Here is a 23,185-nt window from a genome sequence, read left to right on the forward strand (position 1 = left end):
AAATTTATGCACAGGTAGGGTCCCTAGGCCTGGCTGGTGATCAGGGCTGATTGGGGCCTTCTGGCTGCTGGCTGGGACCTCCCTTCCCCGGCTGCCAGCCGGGGCCTGCCTTCATTCAGCGCCACCCCCTGGTGGTCAGTGCATGTCATAGCAAGCGACCAGTCTCCTGGTTGAACTCCTGTGGGAACAATTTGCATATTAGGTATATATATATATATATATATATATAGAGAGAGAGAGAGAGAGAGAGAGAGAGAGAGAGAGAGAGAGAGAGAGTCTAAAGAATTATATCTTTTTGTCCTATGGAAATAGAGCAGTGAAATTCAGTAGGGGAAGTTGTGAAATACGGATATATGGGAATATCAGAATCTGAGGAAAGGGAGTGTGATGTGTAACTTCATTTTGTCCCTTACAATCTCTCTCCTTGTGAAGTTCTGGAATGATGGTTGTAACTGATCAGAATATGGTAGAGGCAGACAGATGTTATGCACTAAAAAGATGAAAGGGCCAACTTGTAGAATAAAAAGTCTCTCTTAGTTTTTTGGGCTATGAATAGGTCTAAACATTGCCTCAGGGTACATTTGCAGATCTTAAGCGAAAATTGGAAAGAAGGGAAACAGGAGGAGCAAGAAAAGGGAAGAGAGGCAATGTTAAAAGAAAGGAAGAAGCATGTATAGTGAGAAGCAGAACAGTATGAAACCCAAATAGCATAGAGTTTGCCATTCAACCTTGTTGCAGATGAAGTACCACTTCTCTTGACTAAGTGATTTGCCTCTTGCTTAGGTAAATTTGGTACCAGATTTAGCTTTTTTTTAAAAAAAAAAATATGTTTTATTTATTTTTTTATAGAGAGGAAGGGGGAGGGATAGAGAATTAGAAACATCGACCAGCTGCGTCCCACACACCCCCCACTGGGGATGTGCCCGCAACCAACGTACATGCCCTTGATTGGAATCGAACCCAGGACCCCTCAGTCTGCAGGCTGAAGCTCTATTCACTGAGCCAAACCAGTCAGGGCCAGATTTAGCTTTTTTTAATCTGTTAATTAGATCTGTGCTCAAGCCTCATTCTGCCATCATATAGTGATGGCTGAAAGTTGAAGTACTGCCTGTCTCTTGTTGCTCAGTGGTTGAGCGTAGACCTACGAACCAGCAGGTTACAGTTTGATTCCCAGTCAGGACACATACCTGGGTTACGGGCTCGATCCCCAGTGGGAGGCTTGCAGCCTATCAACGATTCTCTCTCATCATTGATATTTCTATCTCTCCCTCTCCCTCTCCCTCTCCCTCTCTGAAATCAATAAAAATATATTTTAAAAAAAATGTTGTTGAAGTACTGATAGTACTGATGTTTAACTTTGTTGGTATAATTTGGCATTTTGCTTTCTATCTCTACAGAATTTGAACCCACAAAGTATGTCATACTTTGTCACTGGAGTGGATCTCAGATTTTTATAAAACATATTTTTATTTCAGAGAGGAAGGTAGAGGGAGAGAGAGAGATAGAAACATCAATGATGAGAGAGAATCATTGATCAGCTGCCTCCAGCATGCTCTTCATTGGGGATCGAGTCCGCAACCTGGGCATGTGCCCTGACTGGGAATCAAAGTGTGACCTCCTGGTTCACAGGTCAACACTCAACCACTGAGCCATGCCAGCCAGGCGGATCTCAGATTTTTAATTTGATCCTTTAATTGGTGATGGAGGCCAGTTGTTAGATTTCTTACAGTGTAACAGACGTTTTTCTATTTTTTTGTAGAGAATTTCATCTAAAGTATATATAATAAGTATTTAGTTGGAATGTAAACTTATCTAAATATATTTTTTATTGATTTTAGAGAGGAATGGAGATGGGAGAGAGAGATAGAAACATCAGTGATGAGAAAGAATCATTGATTGGCTGCCTCCTGTATGCCTCACACTTGGACCAAGCCCGGAACCCAGGCATATGCCCTTGACCGGAATCGAACCCGGGACCCTTCAGTCCTCAGGCCAACACTCTATCCACTGAGCCAAACCAGCTAGGGCTGGAATGTAAACTTAAATCATTTTATTTGCAAGTACTTTGTATATTGAGTAAAGCTACTGTCACAAACCAAAGAGTTGTCATATTTTGTTTAGAATGGTCTTTGTTATAGTGGCATATAATTTCATAAGCTCTTGTGCATATCAACCTTAGACATTCAGATTTGTTCATTCAGTTTGCTTATGCTACATAAAGTACATGTGGTGTTTTGCATTCTAAATTAAGGTAGGCCCCAAATTTTGAAGAGCTAAATAAATGTGTTCTATTTTGGTACCTAATGATTCTCTGTTGAATAATGGTCAGTAACCTTCTATCTCTTTATGTTTTAGTGGTGGGAAGGACAGCTGTTACAATATGATGCAGTGCATTGCTGCTGGGCATCAGATTGTTGCTTTAGCAAATCTAAGACCACCTGAAAACCAAGGTCAGTGTATACTTTTATTGGAAATTTTCTAAGTGACTGAAACTCCAACTTCATTATATTTGGTTGTATACAGTCTACAAAAATATAAAAGGAACTAGTACATCTTTAGCACCTATTAGATGCTAAGTTCAGTGCTAAGCGTTTTCAACTACATATTCTTTAATCCTCATAACAACTCCTAGAGTGTTTTATTCAACAGGATACTGAGGCTCAGAGTTTTATAAATTTGTCCAAGGCAAAATAGCAAGACAAACTTGCAGAGCTGAGCCTTGAACTCTCTTACTTCACACTGTCTTTCTACCACAACACATTTCCAAGTTTTGTAGGGACTACATAGGTAAATAAGATAGAGCCACTAGGAGCTTGGGAAATAAGACATGTATTGATAGATGATAATGTATGAATTTTATTATAAAATATTTAATTTAGCTATTTTATAAATATTATAAAATATTTAGTTTAGTTTAGATGTAAGCTAAATGTATGAGACTTGATAGATGTATAAAGTAATACATTTTCACTTTTTGTCAGTAGTAACAAGGACATCCATAAATAATCCACAGACCTCATTTTAGGTACTTTTTTCAGATTACTCAACAATGACATTTCCCCAATTAGAACTTTTTCCTCCTCTGTGTCCATGTGTGCCTGAATTTCCTCTTTTAATGCACCAGTTATATTGGATTAAGGGTCTACCCTAATGACCTTATCTTAACTAATTACATCTGCAAGGACACTATATCCAAATAAGGTCATATTTTGAGGTAATGGATGTTAGGACTTCAAAATAAGAATTTGGGAGGGATACAGTCAACCCTCAATAATATATTTTATTAACTGGGATATAATTCATGTACTACCTTGTAGTAGTTTAAGGTGAACAGCATAATGATCTGGCATATGTATATATTGTAAAATGATTACCATGAGTTTAGTTTACATCCATCACCACATGGTTATATAATTATTTTTCCAATTAGACCTTTAAAAAAAGGAAAATATTCACTGATTTTTATACTCCTGTATTATAACCATATAATTATAAACATTAACTGCTAAAGTGCCATAGAGAGAGAATAACACTTGTCTAAGTTTGTTAATACTTTTCCTCATACTTTTAGTAAAATATTTTTATCATTCACTTTACTCATCTTCTTTCAAGACTCTATGCTTGTGCTATACTATTATTTTAGGATGAATTAAATGAGAACTATATATGAAAACACTAATCATTGTTCCTGGCATGAGGTAGGCATCCAATAAATGTAGTTGAATCTGAAGCTAGCTCTAAATCAATCAATCAGTCCTTCCTTCTTTTCCTCCTTCCCTCCTTCATTTCTTCCTTCATCTTTCCTTCTTCAAAATTGTCAGACTATTGAATTTTTAATTTTATATCATTTTACTATTTTCTGTTTATTTTGTCTTTGCTTTTTATCCCTAAATAGGTAGATTGCTTGTAAGCTTCTTCAGAGGAAAGGTCAGTTCCTCAGCACTAGAGACAGCTCTGTGTACCTGGTAGGCATTCACTCAGTTTATTGGTGGACAGATGAATAATAAACTAACTAGGATTAGCCATAGAATAGCCAGCAGTTATTGGTCAGATGTTTTTTCCTTCTGTGAATAAAACCCAAGTAAAACTGAAAGTGAAGTGGGAAGATGGAGATTAAAGGTATTTTACCAGAAGAAATAGAACAAGTTCTGTAGAAGGTTGGGGTAAACATACACTCTAGGATTTTGTACTGGGGTTCTGATGATGGGTAATAACAGCTTTTTAGAAGTGAGCTGTTTTGAAAACCTCCTATTTCTGTATTTTAAATAATAAAGAGATAACTCTTGACTAAGGATGAGTAGGAATTGTATAGTAACTTCTGTATTATAAAAGAAGGAACAGATTTTTTTTTTAAGGCTATATTCTGTTACCAAAACAAAAGAGAGTCCTTTATCCTTGGTTAGTTAGGCATGTGGGTTTTGTAAAACATTCTATCTTGAGAGGTCTTGGTATTAAAAGCATATATTTATATAACATATAATACATACTTGACATAATCTATCTATATAAAAGCCTAAGCTACCATTAAGACCAGTTGACCAAATGACCGGTTGGTCGCTATGATGCACAATCCCACAGCCAACCTCCTGTGGCTGGCCAACCTCCTGTGGTCCCTCCCCTCCGGCTTGTTGGGTGGTCAGTGCGCTCCCATAGCCAACCTCCTGTGGTCCCTACCCCCGGCCAGCCAACCTCCTGTTGTCTCTCCTCCAACCGGCCAGCCCCAAATGGCCCCAATCGGGACTGGGCAAGATGGCCCCCGATTGGCGACCAGGAAGAGGGATCCCACCCATGCATGAATTCGTACACTGGGCCTCTAAATCTATACTAATAAAAGGGTAATATGCTAATTAGACCAGACATCTTCCGGACATCCTTCCGGACAAAGCCACAGTGCCAGGGGCCGAGGCAGAGGCGGTTAAGGGCGATCAGGCCAGCAGGCAGAGGTGGTTAGGGGTGATCAGGCAGGCAGGCAGGTGAGTGATTAGGAGCCAGGGGTCCCAGATTGCAGCTGGACATCCCCTAAGGGGTCCCAGATTGGAGAGGGTGCAGGCCGGGCTGAGGGACCCCCTCTCCCCCACGTGCACGAATTTCATGCACAGGGCCTCTAGTCTACACTAATTAAAGACAAACATGCAAATTGACCATACCTTCACTACACCTTAAGCCACACCCACCAGCCAATCGGAGCAACTATGCAAATTAACCCAACCAAGATGGCGGCCAACCGCCACGGAGCTGGAGCAAGTAGGAGGCATTGTTGCCCCAATGATGGAGGAAGCCAAGCTTCCCGCCTGCCGCAGCCCGGCTCTGAGCTCCACTCAAAGCAACAAAGTTTTAATTATAGACAGTAAATAAATCCCAGATACCTGCTTTCAGCCAGCCGTGGCCACGGAGCTGGAGTGAGCAGGAGTGGGTTGCCCCTGGCGATGGAGGAAGCCAAGCTTCCCTCCCGCCCGCCCTGGCTGGCTCTGAGCTCCTCTCAAGGCTACAAAGTTTCAATTATAGAAGGTGAATAAATCCCAGAGTAAAAAAAAAAAGAGAGCTTCCGTCGCTGGTGGGGTTTGGCCCGCCTGAAAACGGCCCTCAGCCCCTCACCCAGACTGGCCAGGCACCCCAGTGGGGACCCCCCACCCTAAAGGGGGTGTGGCCAGTCTGAAAACAGCCATCAGCCCCTCACCCAGGCTGGCCAAACCTACATGGGATGAGGGTCCCCACTGCGGGGAGCTTGACTAGCCTGCAAACATCCATCAGCCTCTCACCCAGGCTGGCCAGGCACCCCAGTGGGGACCCCCACCCTGAAGGGGTTGTGACCACCCTGCAAACAGCCATCATCACCTTACCCAGGCTGGCCAGGCACCCCAGTGGGGACCCCTACCCTGAAGGGGGTGTGACCAGCCTGCAAACACCCATCAGCCCCTCACCCAGGTTGGTCAGGCATCCCAGCGGGACCCCCACCCTGATCCAGGACACCCTTCAAGGCAAACCAGCTGGCCCCCACCTGCCTGTGCACCAGGCCTCTATCCTATATAATAAAAGGGTAATATGCAAACTGACCCTAACAGCAGAAAGACTGGGAATGACTGGTCACTATGACACACACTGACCACCAGGGGGCAGACGCTCAATGCAGGAGCTGCCCTCTGGTGGTCAGTGCACTCCCACAGGGGGAGCTCTGCTCAGCCACAAGCCAGGCTGGCGGCTGCCAGTATAGCGGTGGTGGTGGGAGCCTCTCCAGCCTCCTCAGCAGCACTAAGGATGTCTGACTGAAGCTTAGGTCTGCTCCCCGCTGGCAAGTGGAAATCCCCCAAGGGCTGCCGGGCTGCCAGAGGGATGCCTGACTGCCAGCTTGGGCCCGATCCCCCAGGGAGCGGGCCTAAGCTGGCTGGTGGACATCCTCTGAGGGGTACCAGACTGCAAGAGGGCATAGGCCTGGCTGAGTGTCCCCCCCAAGTTCACAAATTTTTGTGCACCGGGCCTCTAGTCCTATATAATAAAAGGCTAATATGCAAATCGACCAAATGGCGGAATAACCGGTCGCTATGATGTGCACTGACCACCAGGGGGCAGATGCTCAATGCAGGAGCTGCCCCTGGGTGGTCAGTGCACTCCCACAGTGGGAGCGCTACTCAGCCAGAAGCCAGGCTCATGGCAGCACCTCTGCCACAATGCTAAGGATGTCCGACTGCCGGCTTAGGCCCGCTCCCCATGGGGAACGGGCCTAAGACATCAGTCACACATCCCCGGAGGGCTACTCAACTGCAAGAGGGTGTGGGCCAGGCAGCAGGACCCCCCTCCCCAGTGCATGAATTTTGTGCACCAGGCCTCTAGTTACTATATAATCGTCCATGTGTTAATGGTTCACTGGCAGGGTGGGTAAGATTACAAGCAAAGTATATCTTTATAGTTCACAGTGGAATGAAGACATTTATTTAGAATATTGTTAGTGAGAAAAAAATCATTAGTAAATGGAATATTATGAAGTAAAAACTGGAAACAGTCAGCTGAAACTATAGTAATTGTAGTGGAAGAGAATAGATGGCTGTGGGTTGGGAGATGGAGACGGTTTAGCTAATCTTTATTTAAAGTTAGCAGGAAGTTGGTGATTATTGAATGATTCATTGATTGACTTCTTTTCCGCCCAAACATGTTGCAAAAGGAACCTTAATGAAGAATGACTGGTGGAGATGACTCCAGTGTAAAGTTGGTTATAGTGAATTCATAGTACTGGGTTTTAATAGGTTGTCTGGAAAAGAATTTATCCTCATCAATGGAATAATTTGAAATTGTCATAGAATTCATAAAACCATCTCTTTAAATTTGTAGTAGGAACTTCTGTGGCATGTTAATTGAGGTGCTTCAGGCAACAGTGGAGCCTTTTGGTTTTACTTGATTTCATACCATTGTTACTATGTAGCTTGAATTAATAAAAGTTACAGTGTGGTTAGGACTGAATGGAGCCTTAAAGGAAAATAGTCTTCTAGGTTTTTGATGTCAGTAAAATATTTTAATTATTGTGCTAGCATTAGGAAGTTTCTTGCTAAGTAGCTCAAAGTTCTTTAAATATATTAATTTGACTGTATCAGTGTTTTTTAAAACTAATACATTTAATGTGTAAGTTTGAGATGAGGTAGGCTGAAGATTTTTTAGGTAACTGCCTGTATCTCTTCTTCCTAATGTGACTGGGAGTAGACAGATTTATAATAATAATGTGAGTGTGGGTCCCAGTCTAATGTGTGGGCTCAGAAGATTGGTGAGCCAAAATGTGATAGCAGATGGTTGATGGTTTTGATTACTCAAGGGGCCATTCCTTACAATATCATTTTCATGGCTTTTGATAGGATACTTTCACATTCAGTGGAAAGCCTGGACCTGCGTGACATATATGCATACACACACACACACACACATACACACACAAACATATATGCTGAACAAATTATTTTGTCATTTTTTTTTAACTTAACATCTTGTGAACATATTCTGTGTCATTAAGTATTATTTTACCATAGCATTTTCTAGATATCCTCTTTGGAATACAAGTACCATATGAAATCTAAGTGTTCTATGAATAGATACATTTGAAAGAGAGGAGAGAGAGTTCATACTTTGTCCCTTCAGTGGAGCAACTTAAACACAGTAGCCTAGGAAGAATTGCAGCAAAGACACTTATTTAACAGAGTTTAGCTTCATGTTTAAAAATTTATTTGACCAGGGAATCCGTTTGTCCTATTACCTATTAATATCCAATGCCTATTAATATCTATGGTATTTCTTTTCTGCAGAATATATCTTAGAGAAAGCTCTTCAAATTTAATTAATGGCTGCATAGGATTTCATGGATATAGTATAGTTTTTAATCCTATATAATAAAGAGCTAATATGCTAATTAGGCCAAACAGAACGACCATCTGGACGACCTTCCGGATGAAGACGGGGCTGCAAGGGCTGGCCGAGGCAGCCGGGGCTGTGAGGGCCAAGCCCCTTGCATGAATTTCGTGCTTCGGACCTTTAGTCTATTATAAATAACTAGAGGCCCAGTGCACCACAGATTCGCAATCTAGGACTCCTCAGGGGATATCGGAGAGCCAGTTATGGCCCGATCCCCGCAGGCCAGGCTGAGGGACCCCACAGGTACATGAATCTGTGCACCAGGATGGTGTTGGCCCGATCCCCTCAGTACAGGCCGAGGGACACCGGGCTTCTAGTATGCATATAAGATCTTTGGTTGATCGCTTCTCGCTCTCCCTCCTCCCCACTTCCCTCTGAGATTCATCAGCCTGTTCTATGTTTTCAAGCCTGTAGTTTCTGCTCCCATGTTGAGCGTCTGCCCCCTGGTGGTCAGTGCGCGTCATAGCTACTGGCTAGTTGGCTGATCATTTAGGTTTCTATATATATAGATGCTGTGATAAATATCTTTGTAAATAATCTTTTTTTCTGAAAAGTAAAATTATGAGATCAGAGTCTATTGCAATATATTTCTAAGTTTGTTTACATCACCAAAGATTCTAATGTGACTCAGCTGTTTTAAATATTTAACCCATATACTAGTACAATGATGGCGAACCTATGACACATGTGTCAGAGGTGACATGCAAACTCATTTTTTTGGTTGATTTTTCTTTGTTAAATGGCATTTAAATATATAAAATAAATATCAAAAATATAAGTCTATGTTTTACTATGGTTGCAAATATCAAAAAATTTCTTTATGTGACACGGCACCAGAGTTAAGTTAGGGTTTTTCAAAATGCTGACATGCCGAGCTCAAAAGGTTCGCCATCACTGTACTAGTAGATGTTTGTGGAATCTTGTTACAACCTTGATTGTCAACTTAATTAGCTTAAGTTATGTTTCTATACACCTTTGTAAATGCTTTAAAAATATTGAACTTATATGCTAATATATTTATATTAGAGGCTTGGTGCACGGATTCATGTACCGGTGGGGTCCCTCAGCCTGGCCTGTGGGGATTGGGCTGAAACCGGCTTTCCGACATCCCCTGAGAGGTCCTGGATTCCAAGAGGGTGCAGGCCAGGCTGAGGGACCCCACTGGTGCACGATCAGGGCCGGGGAGAGACCGCAGGAGGGCTCCAGGGCCTGTCCCACCCATCTTGCCCAGTCCCGATTGGCTGGACTCCAGCAGCAAACTAACCTACCAGTGGAAGTTTCTGCCCACTGGTGGTCAGAGTACGTCATAGTGACTGGTCAAATGGTCAAACAAACGGACACTTAGCATATTAGGCTTTTATTATATAGGACTAGAGGCCCAATGCACAAAATTCATGCAAGAGGAGGCCTTCCTTCCCCCAGCTGCTGGCACCGGCTTCCCTCTCGCACCTGAGACTTGGACTTCCCTCCAGGAGACCCTCTGGCCCCCAGCAGACATCCGGGACCTGGGCTTTCCTCCAGCCGTTGGCAGGTACCCGAGACCCGGGCTTCCCTCACAGCCCTGGCTTTGTCTGGAAGGTCATCTGGAAGGACGTCTGGTCTAATTAGCATATTACACTATTATTATTATAGATGTTTTGTTGAAATGCTGCATATAAAACATAACAAGAGAATCTAAATTTTTCTTCTACAAATATTTGTCACTTATTCACTAAGTAGATGTTTAATTAAGAAAGCTTTTCTGCTATAACTCAATGACTTTGTGAATAACCTTGAATTAATTTAAAAAACATTTATTGGATAGATTTCTTTTTAAACATTCATTGTGATACTGTTATAATTTAACCTACTTAATAATAACAGGAAAGGAGCAAAGGGAAGGCCAAATATTATATGTCATTTTTGCAGCTTTGCCAGGAACCTGCGGTTTAACACTTCCCGGGAAATCACCAGTCTATTCTTCTCAGATCGCTGGGGGAAGGGCCTGGACAGGGGGCGAATAGACTTACTCCCGTAAAGTCTGGGTGAAATAGGGAAGGTACTTGTCGGTCAGTCACACCTGGAAATAGGTCATTGGTTAGAGTAGGCATGGCCACTACAAGTGCTGGAAGGTTTGAGATATTTAATCTCCTAAACAAAGGAGTTCACTCTCTTGCATTCTTGGCTCCTGGCTCCCTTGTTGCAAGGGGTGTGCATGGTCCACGGCCATGTGCACCCCACACAATGGACTAATGGACTGCAACTAGTGTGTTGCTGTACCAGACCCAATTCCAACATGGAATGGAAGCTCTGGACACTGGGTTTGCTTCTATCTCTACTGAATCCCCAGCTGCACATTTTCCAGGACCAAATTAAGGGAAGTGGGACTTTTGAAACCCAGGTATATAATTCCATGGAAATAAACCTTTCTACCACATTTCATCCTCCCAGGGGGGCTTCTGGAAGTGCTTAACCCAGCAGTATCCCAAGAATACTATTCCCACTAGCAACAGAGAAAGACCATCCACACTTTTTCTCTGATAACAGAATTACATAGTTTTAAAAATTTATATATAACTAGAGGCCTGAAATTTATATATAGCTAGAGGCCTGATACATGAAATTCGTGCAAGGGTACGCCTTCTCAGGCCTGGCCGCCTTGGCTGTGGCCCTACCCCCACCCACTGGTTGTTCCAGAAAGTCGTTCTGGAAGGTCGTTCCACCATCTAGTCTAATTAGCATATTAGCTCTTTATTATATAGGATTGTATTTATAATCAACAGTAGAGATTACTATAGCTATTGATATTTGGATGCAACTAAGGAAAAATGTGCAACTTATTTTATTTCACTTCAGAATACAGAGAGATATAGTATAGTAAACTTTTAAGTTATGTGTTAACTGTTCTCTAAGCAATAAAACTAGATAGACTTTCAAATCCACTTTTTTTTCCGCCCTGTTTTACTGATTATTTCCCCTTTTTTTACAGTGGGGTCAGATGAACTGGATAGCTACATGTATCAGACAGTGGGCCATCATGCCATTGACTTGTATGCAGAAGCCATGGCTCTTCCCCTCTATCGCCGAACCATAAGAGGAAGGAGTGTGGATACAGGACGAGTGTACTCCAAATGTGAAGGTGATGAGGTTGAAGACCTCTATGAGCTTTTGAAACTTGTTAAGGTATGCAGAGTGACCAATTACATTTACTGAATTTCACATATAATTTACAAAATTACATTTATTGACTTATTTAGTAATAAATAATTTATAACTGCTAGTAGCCTAACTGCTCTATGGAAGGTTTTTTTTTTTGTCTTTTTGAATAGAAAAGAAAATTGTTACTATACCTTTCTATTAAATATTATTTAAAAATAAAACTTTTGGTATAGTTTGGCACCCAGGATTGTCAGATGATATTTAGCTAAGTTTTTTTTTTCCTTAGGATTTTGAAACTGATGACCTTTCAATCACTTTTTTTTTTTTTTTTGTAACAAATACTTTTTAAATACGTACTGTGAGCTTGACGTATAGTTCTAGGAACTGGGGAATGGGGCATTGCGCAAATCAGACAAAATCCTGTTCTGTAGGAGCTTACTTTCCCCTGGAAGGAGACAGACAATAAACAAACAAACAAATGAACAATCTGCTTGGTGGTGAAGGGTGCTATGAAGAGGAATGAAAGAGTCAGGGTGACGAGAGTGACAGCAGGGAGTGGCCAAGCAAGACCTTTCTGATATGGTGAAATTTAACTAGACCTACGGGAAGTGAGAAACGGAGCCTTGTTTAACGCTAGATTGCCCAAGGAAGTCATTTTGACTGCTTTTTAATTTCAATTAGAAAAACAATTATGTATATAAGGACACAATGTCTTAGAATTTTGTGACTTTTTGTACAACATATAAATGCGTTTATTAATAATTGTAGTTACCTCCCCCTCCTTCATTTCCGGTATATATATATGTGTTATACCTATATTGCCCAAAAGCAGTCATTTTGACTGCCTGGGAAATTTTAAATAATCAAATGACTCTTATTATTGAATTGAGTAAATTTCTTATATGACCAGTTCGGCTCTGTATTGAAATAACAGTTTTCATTTTTTTTCGATTACCGTACAAGTACATGATAAGTTGTCGATACTTGGTAAGTTGCAGTTGCTCAATAAGCTAAACTAGTACTTGTTATTCGAATCTTTATGCAGTGATACTTGTTCTGATAAGTTGTTTATTTTATTTCTTTTGCGCCCTAAATTCATGAAAGAAATGTCGAATAGAAGTGAATTATTGGAAAAGCTATGGAACATAAGTGAAGAGTGCTCCGATAATATTCTTTCACAATGCAGTCATTTTGACTGCTTTTGGGCAATATAGGTATATACTAAATTTCAGTCTTTCTAGTGTTAAACCTAGTAGAAGAGGTATGAATTAAATACGTAAGTCTCTATATGTAAGAGTTTGGCAGCTGTTGCATATTCATTGTTAATTTCTCTAGACCAGCGGTTCTCAACCTGTGGGTCATGACGCCTTTGGGGGTCGAATGACCTTTTCACAGGGTTCACCTAAGACCGCCGGAAAACACATATATAATTACATATTGTTTTTGTGATTAATCATTATGCTTTAATTATGTTCAATTTGTAACAATGAAAATATATCCTGCATATCAGATATTTACATTACGATTCATAACAGTAGCAAAATTACAGTTATGAAGTAGCAACGAAAATAATTTTATGGTTGGGGGTCACCACAACATGAGGAACTGTATTAAAGGGTTGCGGCATTAGGAAGGTTGAGAACCACTGCTCTAGACAGAAATTTTAGGAGGGAAAGTGGCGGTGGGGGGTTATTTATCTAGTAGGCATTATATTCAGTAAGTATTAATTAATGGAGATTATCTTTTTATTCTCATCGGTAGTCAAGTATTTGAATTCAGTCCTTAAATATGAATTCTATCCAGTCAACTAGAGTCAATTCATATAAGCATATAGAATGAAACAGAGAATTAAAACCAGTATTTCCTGGGTGACTTAACTAATTTCTTTTTTTTACAAAGGAAGAAAGATTTCTGTCTCTTATTCTACAAAGGGATATTGCATTGCATTTTCTTAATCTTCAGAGTTCAGCTTTTCAGAAGTTAGTCATGAACCCATGTCAATTTGCTAGTTCCAAATAATTACTTCAGTCTAAACTTTAAATTTGATGCTGATCAAAGCTTAATATCAATTAAGGATTTTGATTAAAAATATATAAAGTATTTAAATTCCTTTAAAGTTTGTTTGACTAAAGTATTTATTTTGTATATAACAACATTTTCATTTATTCTTTAAAAAAGAAACTGATAGGGGAAACACTTAGAATAATTCCATAATTTACTGTTTAGTTCTGGATAGCATAAGAAGTAGATACTTCCAAAGGAAATCACAGGGACCGGGTTTCTTCCTTTAGGGAAGATACATGCTAATGAAAACTATTTTGATTATCAAACAAGAGGGAAAACATAAGAGTTTTAATAGTCCACTTTTAATAGTCATCTCTCCATAAGGGCAACTAGGATTTTGACAGTATGAGATACTGAGTGCAAATTTTGCGTTTTTTAAAATTTCTTTCTCAGCATATAAAGAAATTTAATAATTAAGTTATAGCATAAGCCAGTATTACAAAATGGTGGGGTTCACACAAGAAGTAATTGGATTGCTTAAAAATCATTGATAACTGATAACTTTGGAGAAGCTCTGTGATAATAACAGCCTTCTAAGAAAGGGAAAGATAATAAATTACTAATCAATTTAATTAAAAATGGTCAGATTAGTAATAATTAAGGAGAAATTTATCTTTTTATCTATGCTGTCTTTGGAGAAATGGATGCTTTCCCATTATCTTTTATAACCATCAGTTATGACATATATAATGATAATGTTAAATCTTGACAACTTCTGCTTTGGAAGTTTGTACATGATAATTATAACTATAGTTGAAAGAGATATTATCAAGTTGTCTGGGACCAAATAGTTTCTTCTTTTTCTGTGTAGAAATATTAATTTTACTTTGGGATAGTTTAAGGACATCGATATCAGAAATATATTGTTTTTATGTAAGAGATTGTATAACCAGACTTGGATAATCATATCCATTTATGAGCCACTGGTACAAAGATTCTAGTAGAGGTCTTACATATTCTAATGAATAATTAAATAATTATGGAAAAAATGAATCTAGAAGATCTGTAATTTGTCAAGTTAGTCTTCATTTGAAAGAAAAATATGAAACTGCTTTTTTAAATCTTTTAAATATTAATGAAACATTAAAAACATTTAGATTCCCTTTAATTTTAAACATGTATTTACAACAGATTGTAATTTTGTGATTTTCACATGTAAGTCATTTTTGTTTTTATAGTTATTTTTCTCCCTAAATATTAGAGCTAATTGAAAAGAAGTAGGAAAGATTTGGACTAATTTACAGAGTCAACATTTTCCTACGTTTTGTAGAAGTCATTAAAACTATTAGAACTATAATAAGCCTTTATATCTCAGATGATCATGATATATATATGTATAAATACCTTCATACACACACACACACACACACACACACACACACACACACTCTAGAGGCCTGATGCACGAACTTCGTGCAAAAGTAGGTCTTCCTTCTCCCAGCTGCTGGCACTGGCTTCCCTCTGGCACCTGGGACCCAGGCTTCCCTTGCAGCCCTGGCTTCATCTGGAAGGACGTCCAGTTTAATTAGCATATTATGCTTTTATTATTATACTAGAGGCCCGGTGCACAAAAATTTGTGTACTCGAGGGGGAGGGAGGCCCCTCAGCCCAGCCTGTGCCCTCTCGCAGTCTGGGACCCCTCAGGGGATGACCACTTGCTGGCTTAGGCCTGCTCCCCGGGGGATTGGGACTAAGATGGCAATAAGACATCCCTCTGGCAGCCCGGCAGCCCTCAGAGAATGTCTACTTGCCAGCGGGGAGCAGGCCTAAACTGCAGTCAGACATCCTTAGCGCTGCTGAGGAGGCAGGAGGGGCTCGCACCACCACCGCTGTACTGGCAGCCATCAGCCTGGCTTGTGGCTGAGCAGAGCCCCTCCCATGTGAGAGCACCCTGACCACCAGAGGGCAGCTCCTGCATTGAGCGTCTGCCCCCTGTTGGTCAGTGTGTGTCATAGTGACCAGTCACTCCCAGTCCTTCTGCTGTTAGGGTCAGTTTGCATATTACCCTTTTACTATATAGGATAGAGGCCTGGTGCATGGGTGGGGGCCGGCTGGTTTGCCCTGAAGGGTGTCCTGGATCAGGGTGGGGTCCCGCTTGGGTGCCTGGCCAGCCTGGATGAGGGGATGATGGCTGTTTACAGCTGGTCATACCCCCTTCAGGGTGGGGGGTCCCCACTGGGGTGCCTGGCCAGTCTGGATGAGGGGCTGAGGGCCGTTTTCAGGCTGGTGGGTGACAGAAGCTCCCAACCTCTCCTTTTTTTCTTTTTTTTTAATTCTGGGATTTATTTACCTTCTATGCCTGTCACTGGAACTGAGAGGCAGCTTTAGCTCTGAGGCTCGGCTCCAGCCCTGAGACCTCGGCTGCTGAAAGCAGGTATCTGGGTTTGTTTGGGTTCTATAATTGAAACACTGTTGCAGCTCCAGCTCTGAGGCCCGGCTGGCTGAAAGCAGGTTTCTGGGGTTTGTTTAGCTTCTATAATTGCAACATTGTTTCTTAGAGTGCAGCTCAGAGGCCGGCAGCGGCAGGCGGGGAACCTTGGCTTCCTCCATCACTGGAGCAAGCCAGCCTCCTGTTCACTTCAGCTGCCTGGCTGCCGGCTGCCATCTTGGTTGGCAGTTAATTTGCATATCGCCCTGATTAGCCAATGGGAAGTGTGTCAGAGGTACAGTTAATTACCATGTTTGTCTATTATTAGATAGGATTCTAAGCTGTTTGCAGAATACCTGATTTTCATATAACTATTCTTTTATTCTTTAGAATTTCTTTAATATAAAAATTTCACTTTAGTTCTCATCTGGAGTATTTTGGCATATAGATAACCTGTATTATTTCCTGAAAATGTAGTATTTTTAAAATTCTGTGTAAAATTTTAAGTTACATAAGGGATGTAGTAGTTACTGAAAGATATCTATAAACTTATCTCTATAGAGAATATATTTAAGGATCATTATATTATTTCTTTCTCCACTGGTTTAGAGCCACTTCTTACTGGATTTGTTATCTTTCTCTTTCTTCGTTTTTCTCTTACTTAAATGGAGTCCATCTTTAAAAAACTTCCTTAGAGAAGGTACTTTCAAATCCTTACATTTTGAAAATGTTCCTATTCTGTCCTCACATTTGATCAATACATTGGTTGAATTTAAAATTTTAGATTAAAAGTCATTCTTCCGCAAATCACTGAAAGCATTGCTTCATGGTACTCTACCATTTTGTTGATGAGAAGTTTGATGCTGATGTAATTTTTGTTCCTTTTTAGCTGACTCAAGTGTTTTTTTCTCTATTAACTTTTATGATTGTGTTTGCTTGGTGTACTGAAATGTCACAAAAACGTATTGGGCATTGAAGGTTGCTTCCCCTGCTTCTCTGCTGCATATTGAGAAGCAGCATATCCCTGTCCTTGTTCCCTTAATGTTAATTCAGGGACGGCATTAATCCAAGTGAAAGCCAGCCACAATATTGCATTCTCCTGGGCACAGTGATCAGATCAGGGATGGTTTTGTTAACCTGTATTGTACCACATAGAATGAAGTCTAGGATGATGGATGGTTGGCAGAAGATAAGCTCTTTCTCCTGTACAGAGGCATGTGTGGATGTGAGACCTAGAATTGCTATGGTCTTTACTTTCCCCATGTGGAAAAAAAAACCTGATGTCAAATCTGATGCAAAAAATGGCAGAGCCAATAAAATTGCCATGTGAGAACAACTCTGGGAAATGCTTTCCCATTATTTGTTTGATAATAGGGTACCCTGACTTCCTCTATTCCCTGTTTCTGGTACTCTCACTGATGAAATTTCAGACTGCTTAGAATGAAATTTCATGTCTCTTGTCTTTTCTTATATATTTTAGCAATCATTTTTAATAGCCAAGAACTTGAGTTGTTTTAAATTGTTCTTTTTTTTTTTATAACAACCTGTTTCTCTTTCTATGGTATAGCATCCCTACATTCTTCTTTAAATACAGATAGAGATTTTAAACATTGTCATTTATTCCCTGAAATATTAATGTTTTCTTTGTGGTCTTTTTTTTTTCTTATGTTTTGTACTCTTGTGTTATGGTAGGCTTTTTCAAAGGTCTTGGTTGCTGACTGTGAACACTTTTAACTTTGACTTGAGAATTTTTCTAGCCTTAAAGCTCACATTTGTTATACCTAGAGTTCAGGATAATGTGGCCTAGTTTAGATCCTTTCTTGACTTTCTTCTTTTCCATGCAAAAAGTAGATTTTAGCTTTTTCTGTTGATTTATCCGACATCATCCCTTCTTCATCTGCTTTTTGACTAAAGAAATGAATTGAAATTTTTTCCCCATTGTTGTCTCACCCCTGTTCTCTTTGTTTTTTTGGAGGTTATACCTTTGTTTTAATTTTAATGGAATCTTTTGATCCAGAAATATGTGTTAATTTTATTATAATGTAATTAATTTAATGTCCTTCCTTAAGTTTAATATTTAATTTCAGTTTTCCTGTTTTAATCTTTGGTACTTTTCTTCTCATATTATTTTTTTTTCATTAGGTATCTTGGTATTCATAACCTTGAATTACTTAATGACGCTTGTGATTTGAATACAACAATAAATGAATAACTGCTTTTTTTATGGAATATTTACTATTGATAGGTTTGTAAATAAATGACTGGCTTTTGAAAACAGATTTTAAGTTAATATTTTTAGTAAATATCAATTGCCATTTACTCTTTGCTTTGGTTAGAATTCTTTTGGTTACCAGGAACAAAAAGTCATATTCAGGCTGGTTTAAATAAAATGAGGATTTCTTGACAATAATTTAAGTTTGGTTTCAAGTAGACTAGATGCAGGACACATTAAATAATCAAAGTTTCCCTCACTGCCCATTTTCCTATTTCTGTGTTGTTGCTGTTTTTTGGTTAATCCTCACCCAAGGATATTTTTTCCATTGATTTTTAGAGAGAGTGGAAAGGAGGGAGGGCAAGAGAGAGATAGAAACATCAATGTGAGGGAGACACATCCATTGATTGCCTCCCACACACTTCCCAACCAAGACCAGGGATTGAACCTGCAACCCAGGTACATGTCGTTGACCTGGAGTTGAACCATTGAGCCACACTGGCCAGAACCCCTATTTCTATTTCTTGCCTCTGCTTTCTGTTGATTCTGTTCTTAGCCAGGACCCTTGTAGGTTGAAGATAGCTTCCAGTTATATTCTAGTAGGAAAAGCTCCTGTCTTCTTAAATAGTTCAAAGAAACATCCAATTATGTTTCATTGTCACTCTGTGTCCTGACTCGTATCATCCATAAGCCCAGTCATTGTTTGGAGATGATTTCATTTTACTGGGTAGATCTAGGTCATATGCCATTCTTGGAACAAAAGATGGAGTCTCTTGGTTGTGTAGAAACAACAGAACCCATTGAGAGAAGGGTGAATCTGCAAATATAAAGCAGGCTATTGCTGGTATAAGTTGAACTGTGGCAGGGCAGCAAAGAGCAAGACTTTTCCTGAAAATGAATAGGTTCAACTGTTTACAAACTACAGAGCCATCCTAGCTGGTTTTACTTTCAATATCTCTCTCTTTCTCTTCTTCTCTCTCTTTTATTTTGCTTTTCTTCCTTTCTATCATCTTACTATTTCCAAAAATAGTTGACCATTGGTGCCGCAACTGTAAGCTTATACTCTAGGACCTATATATTCAGTACCTTATGATTTCCCCCCCTTAATATCATATTTGCATGGTAAACTTAACAAGTTCAGAATGTATTCATAATACTTTTTGTACAGAACTTGCTTCATTTCCTGTCTACCCCTCTTAGTTAAAATCCTCATGTATCCCACCACCTAAGTCTAACGTGAGCCTCACTATTAGACTTTCAATTTTTATCAGCCCCCTCTTATCCCAGCCACCACCATCAGATCTGTAGGCCATGTTGACATTTCTATGGTTTTATTCCCACTGTTACTGTTTTTTCATCTGTAGTGTGCAAGAATCTCCTAACTACTCAACTTGCCCTCACTATCGTCTTCTGTGCTCCATCTAGCCCTTCTTACCATATTGTTGTCAGCTGATCTATATAAATATTTGACTGACCCACTATTAAGATAAAGTCCAAACACATTAGTCTAACACAAGAATCTTTAAGAAGAGGTCCTGCAGCCTGACTCAGTGGTTGAGCTTCAACCTATGAACCAGGAGGTCACGGTTCTATTCCTGGTGGTCAGGGCACATGCCCGGGTTGCGGGCTTAATCCCAGTGTGTGGCGTGCAGGAGGCAGCCGATCAGTGATTCTCTCTCATCATTGATGTTTTGTTTGTTTTTTCTCTCTCCCTTTGCCTTCCTTTCTGAAAAAAAAAAAAGAAAGAATATATATGTGTGTGTGTGTGTGTGTGCGTGTGTGTGTATACTTATTTTTTAAAGAAAAAAGAAGTCCTTGCAATCCTACAAAAGCTTCTGGGTTCAAGTTATACTGAACTACCTACATTTCTAGGAGGTTGCTCTTCACATCTGAGTTTCTGCCTATGCTTTTCTATATCCTTATCTTTTTGTTTTCCTAAAGACCCTTCTTCTTTCATACCCTTCTATGAAACCAGCTCTAATTTAGCAGTCTTGTCTCTTCCATGGCAGCTTGTCTATACCTTGCTGTGCTCTCAGAGCATTGCTAGGATTGTTTATATGGCTATCTCTTGCTAGACTGTGAGACCCTCACAGATATGCTCAGTGCTCTTTATTTTATATCTCTGTTGCCAACCAGGATTCCTGGCATATGGCTGGCGTTTAAAGCATTGTTGAATAAATTAGTCCAAAGTTTATCAATTTTTTATAGTGAAACTTTTCAAAATAAAGGATCCAGTTAGATTTGGCAGTGTAACCACTTAGTGTACCAAGAAAATTTTCCAGCTGCAGAATATTTTATAAAAGTGCTGAGCAGATACTTTTCAAATCATTTTTGGTATCTGCATGTTAGTAAACCTATTTATTATGGTGGAAAATTACTTTGTTGGTATCTTTTCACTTTGGATCTTGGGGGAGGGGAGAAAACTCTAAGTCATTGGGTGGCTTCAGGTATATCCAAAAGATTTGGAGTGGGAGGAACATATAAGATAGCCTTAAGATTTGAAGAAAGTACCCAGATATAGTGCTAAATAAACAGGCACATAGCCCTGTACAGATTGCTCCTGGCTCTTCAGCATTGCACAGCTTGCCTCAAGCCCTGTCTGTTCCCAAGATTTTGGACATTAAACCTGGTTCTTTGGCACAAGAAGTGCTTTGCTAGTATTGATTCTGGGAGATCTAAACAGAAGAGTTGGAATTAGCACAGACCAGCATCATTTTGACTCCCAGGTGTGGCTTTATTAAGGTTATGCCATGCCTGGCCCTTGCAGAAGATAAAGCCAGGCATGCATGAGAAAATACACAAGGAAGATATGTCTGGGGGTAAAAATGCTGTCATTTATACAGTTTTTAAACTTATCACAGGTTTAGAGTCTTAATCTATAGATTCCCCTCTAAAGTGTAGAAAATATGATTCCCTCATTCCAGCAAAACTATCATCCTGTTTCCTCAACCTTTAATTTTTTCCACTTGATATCAATGAATGTGGGTGTATATTACACATACACATATATACTCTTTCTCTTTCTCTTTTGCCTGATTCAGTGCCTCTACACTGAATGGCCAGATTATTATGACCACCTGACATTTGTAGGCAAATTAGCTATAATTTCGTGCTGAAGTTTCTAGAGGGCCAGACCATTATAAATACGGAAGCAGGTTGTTTACCACGACAGTAGAAGTGATATTTTTCTGAAGATATGGGTAAACAACGTGATTTAACAGCCTTTGAATGTGGGATATATGTATCTCCTATAAATTAAACAGCTGACTTATGTTTATGTCCTTGTATTCCTTTCTTCTACAAACTATAGATTTCTTTCCATTTTATCATCTACTCTATATGTTTTAAAGTGTGCTCTGTATGTTTAACTTGTCTTTCAAATTTCTTTCTTTATGCTTTCTAGTCTTCGGTGCCTGTGTCCTATTAGGTTTATTTTTTTCCCTGACTATGCTACCATGTATTTTTTAAGAAACCTTTTGTAGAATAAAATAGAAAATATCATAATATCATAAGGTTAATGATTTTGTGAAATGTGTGTATGCTAGGCTGTTACATATATTTCTTATTGGTAAAATAAATTTGAAAGGATTTTGCAAAAGGAATTATATAGACTTGTATGCTTAAAGCAGCGGTTCTCAACCTGTGGGTCACGACCCCTTTGGGAGTCGAACGACTCTTTCACAGGGTTCGCCTAAGTCCATCGGAAAACACATGTATAATTACATATTGTTTTTGTGATTAATCACTATGCTTTAATTATGTTCAATTTGCAACAATGAAAATACATCCTGCATATCAGATATTTACATTACGATTCATAACAGTAGCAAAATTACAGTTATGAAGTAGCAACGAAAATAATTTTATGGTTGAGGGTCACCGTAACATGAGGAACTGTATTAAAGGGTCACGGCATTAGGAAGGTTTAGAACCACTGGCTTAAAGGGAACTTCAAAATCATTAGGTTGAACCATGATAGTGCAATAAGATTGATTAGAGAAGTAGAACACTGGAAATGAGTTCAAATAGAAAATTGAGATGTTAGGCTAGTTGAAAGATTGTGAGGACATGAACTGGAGGAGTAGCAGTGAGGAAGGTAAAGACGGGACATTGAAGAGGTAGACTGATGGGGCTTGATGCTGATCTATATATATAAAAGCCTAAGTGACCAAACGACCCGAATGACCGGAACGACTGGTTGCTGTAATGCACACTGACCACCAGGGAGCAGACGCTCAACACAGGAGCTGACCCCTGGTGATCAGTGTGCTCCCACAGTGGGAGCACCGCTCAGCTGAGACCCATCCTGGCGGCCCACCAGCCACTCCCTCCCTCCCTCAGTAGTCCTCCAGGTCCAATCTCCGGAGAACGGGCCAGGCACTGACGGACCAGTGCCACTAGCACCATCCCGACAGTGCTAGTGGCCTCCTGGAAGTCAGCCTTGGGCACTGCTGCCTCTTTCTCTCCCTAGATGCTCCGCAAGGAAGAAACAGTATAAAAGCGGCTGTCAGTTGGCTCCCGACAACCGGCGTGAAAGTCAGCGGGACAAATCTGGATTCAGGGCTGCAAGGGCATCCCACCGTCCACCCAGAGGGCTGATCACATCCCGCCCTACCGCTTTGGGACCCCAACTGTGCACGAATTCGTGCACCGGGCCTCTAGTATTTAAATAAAAAGTGACAGGAATTCTATGTAAGGTATCTTATAAACTGACAGTTTCATGGCTGATTTATGCAGCTTTCACTGGCCAATGTTGATAATCAGAGAGAATTATTATAGCTATATATCACAAATACATGGTAGAGCAAAAGTAGATTTACCCTTCCCTCTGAGAATCATCAGTCTGTTACATGCTTCTGTGTCTCTGGATCTATTCTGTTATTCAGTTTATTTTATTCATTAGATGTCACATATAAGTGAGATCATGTGATATTTGTCTTTCTTTGACTGGCTTATTTCGATTAGCATAATAACCTCCAAGTCCCTTCATGTTGTTTCAAAGGGTAAGACATAAT

At 40.0% G+C, this 23,185-nt stretch overlaps 1 protein-coding gene across 3 annotated transcripts in view; it reads left to right on the forward strand.

The window, feature by feature from the left end:
• The window catches only part of DPH6 (diphthamine biosynthesis 6), a gene marked incomplete at its 3' end in the record, with an annotated part of 188,884 nt that overhangs the window by 2,762 nt on the left and 162,937 nt on the right, over nt 1–23,185 (forward strand). For all 3 annotated transcript variants that reach the window (XM_081107976.1, XM_081107977.1, XM_081107978.1), the window contains exons 2-3: nt 2,356–2,450; nt 11,357–11,550. In XM_081107976.1, the coding sequence (XP_080964102.1) occupies nt 2,356–2,450; nt 11,357–11,550 (289 nt within the window). The remainder of the gene's footprint in view (nt 1–2,355; nt 2,451–11,356; nt 11,551–23,185) is intronic.

This window comes from Myotis nattereri, assembly GCF_964212035.1.
Source record: "Myotis nattereri genome assembly, chromosome: 1".
Taxonomy (NCBI): Eukaryota; Metazoa; Chordata; class Mammalia; order Chiroptera; family Vespertilionidae; genus Myotis; species Myotis nattereri.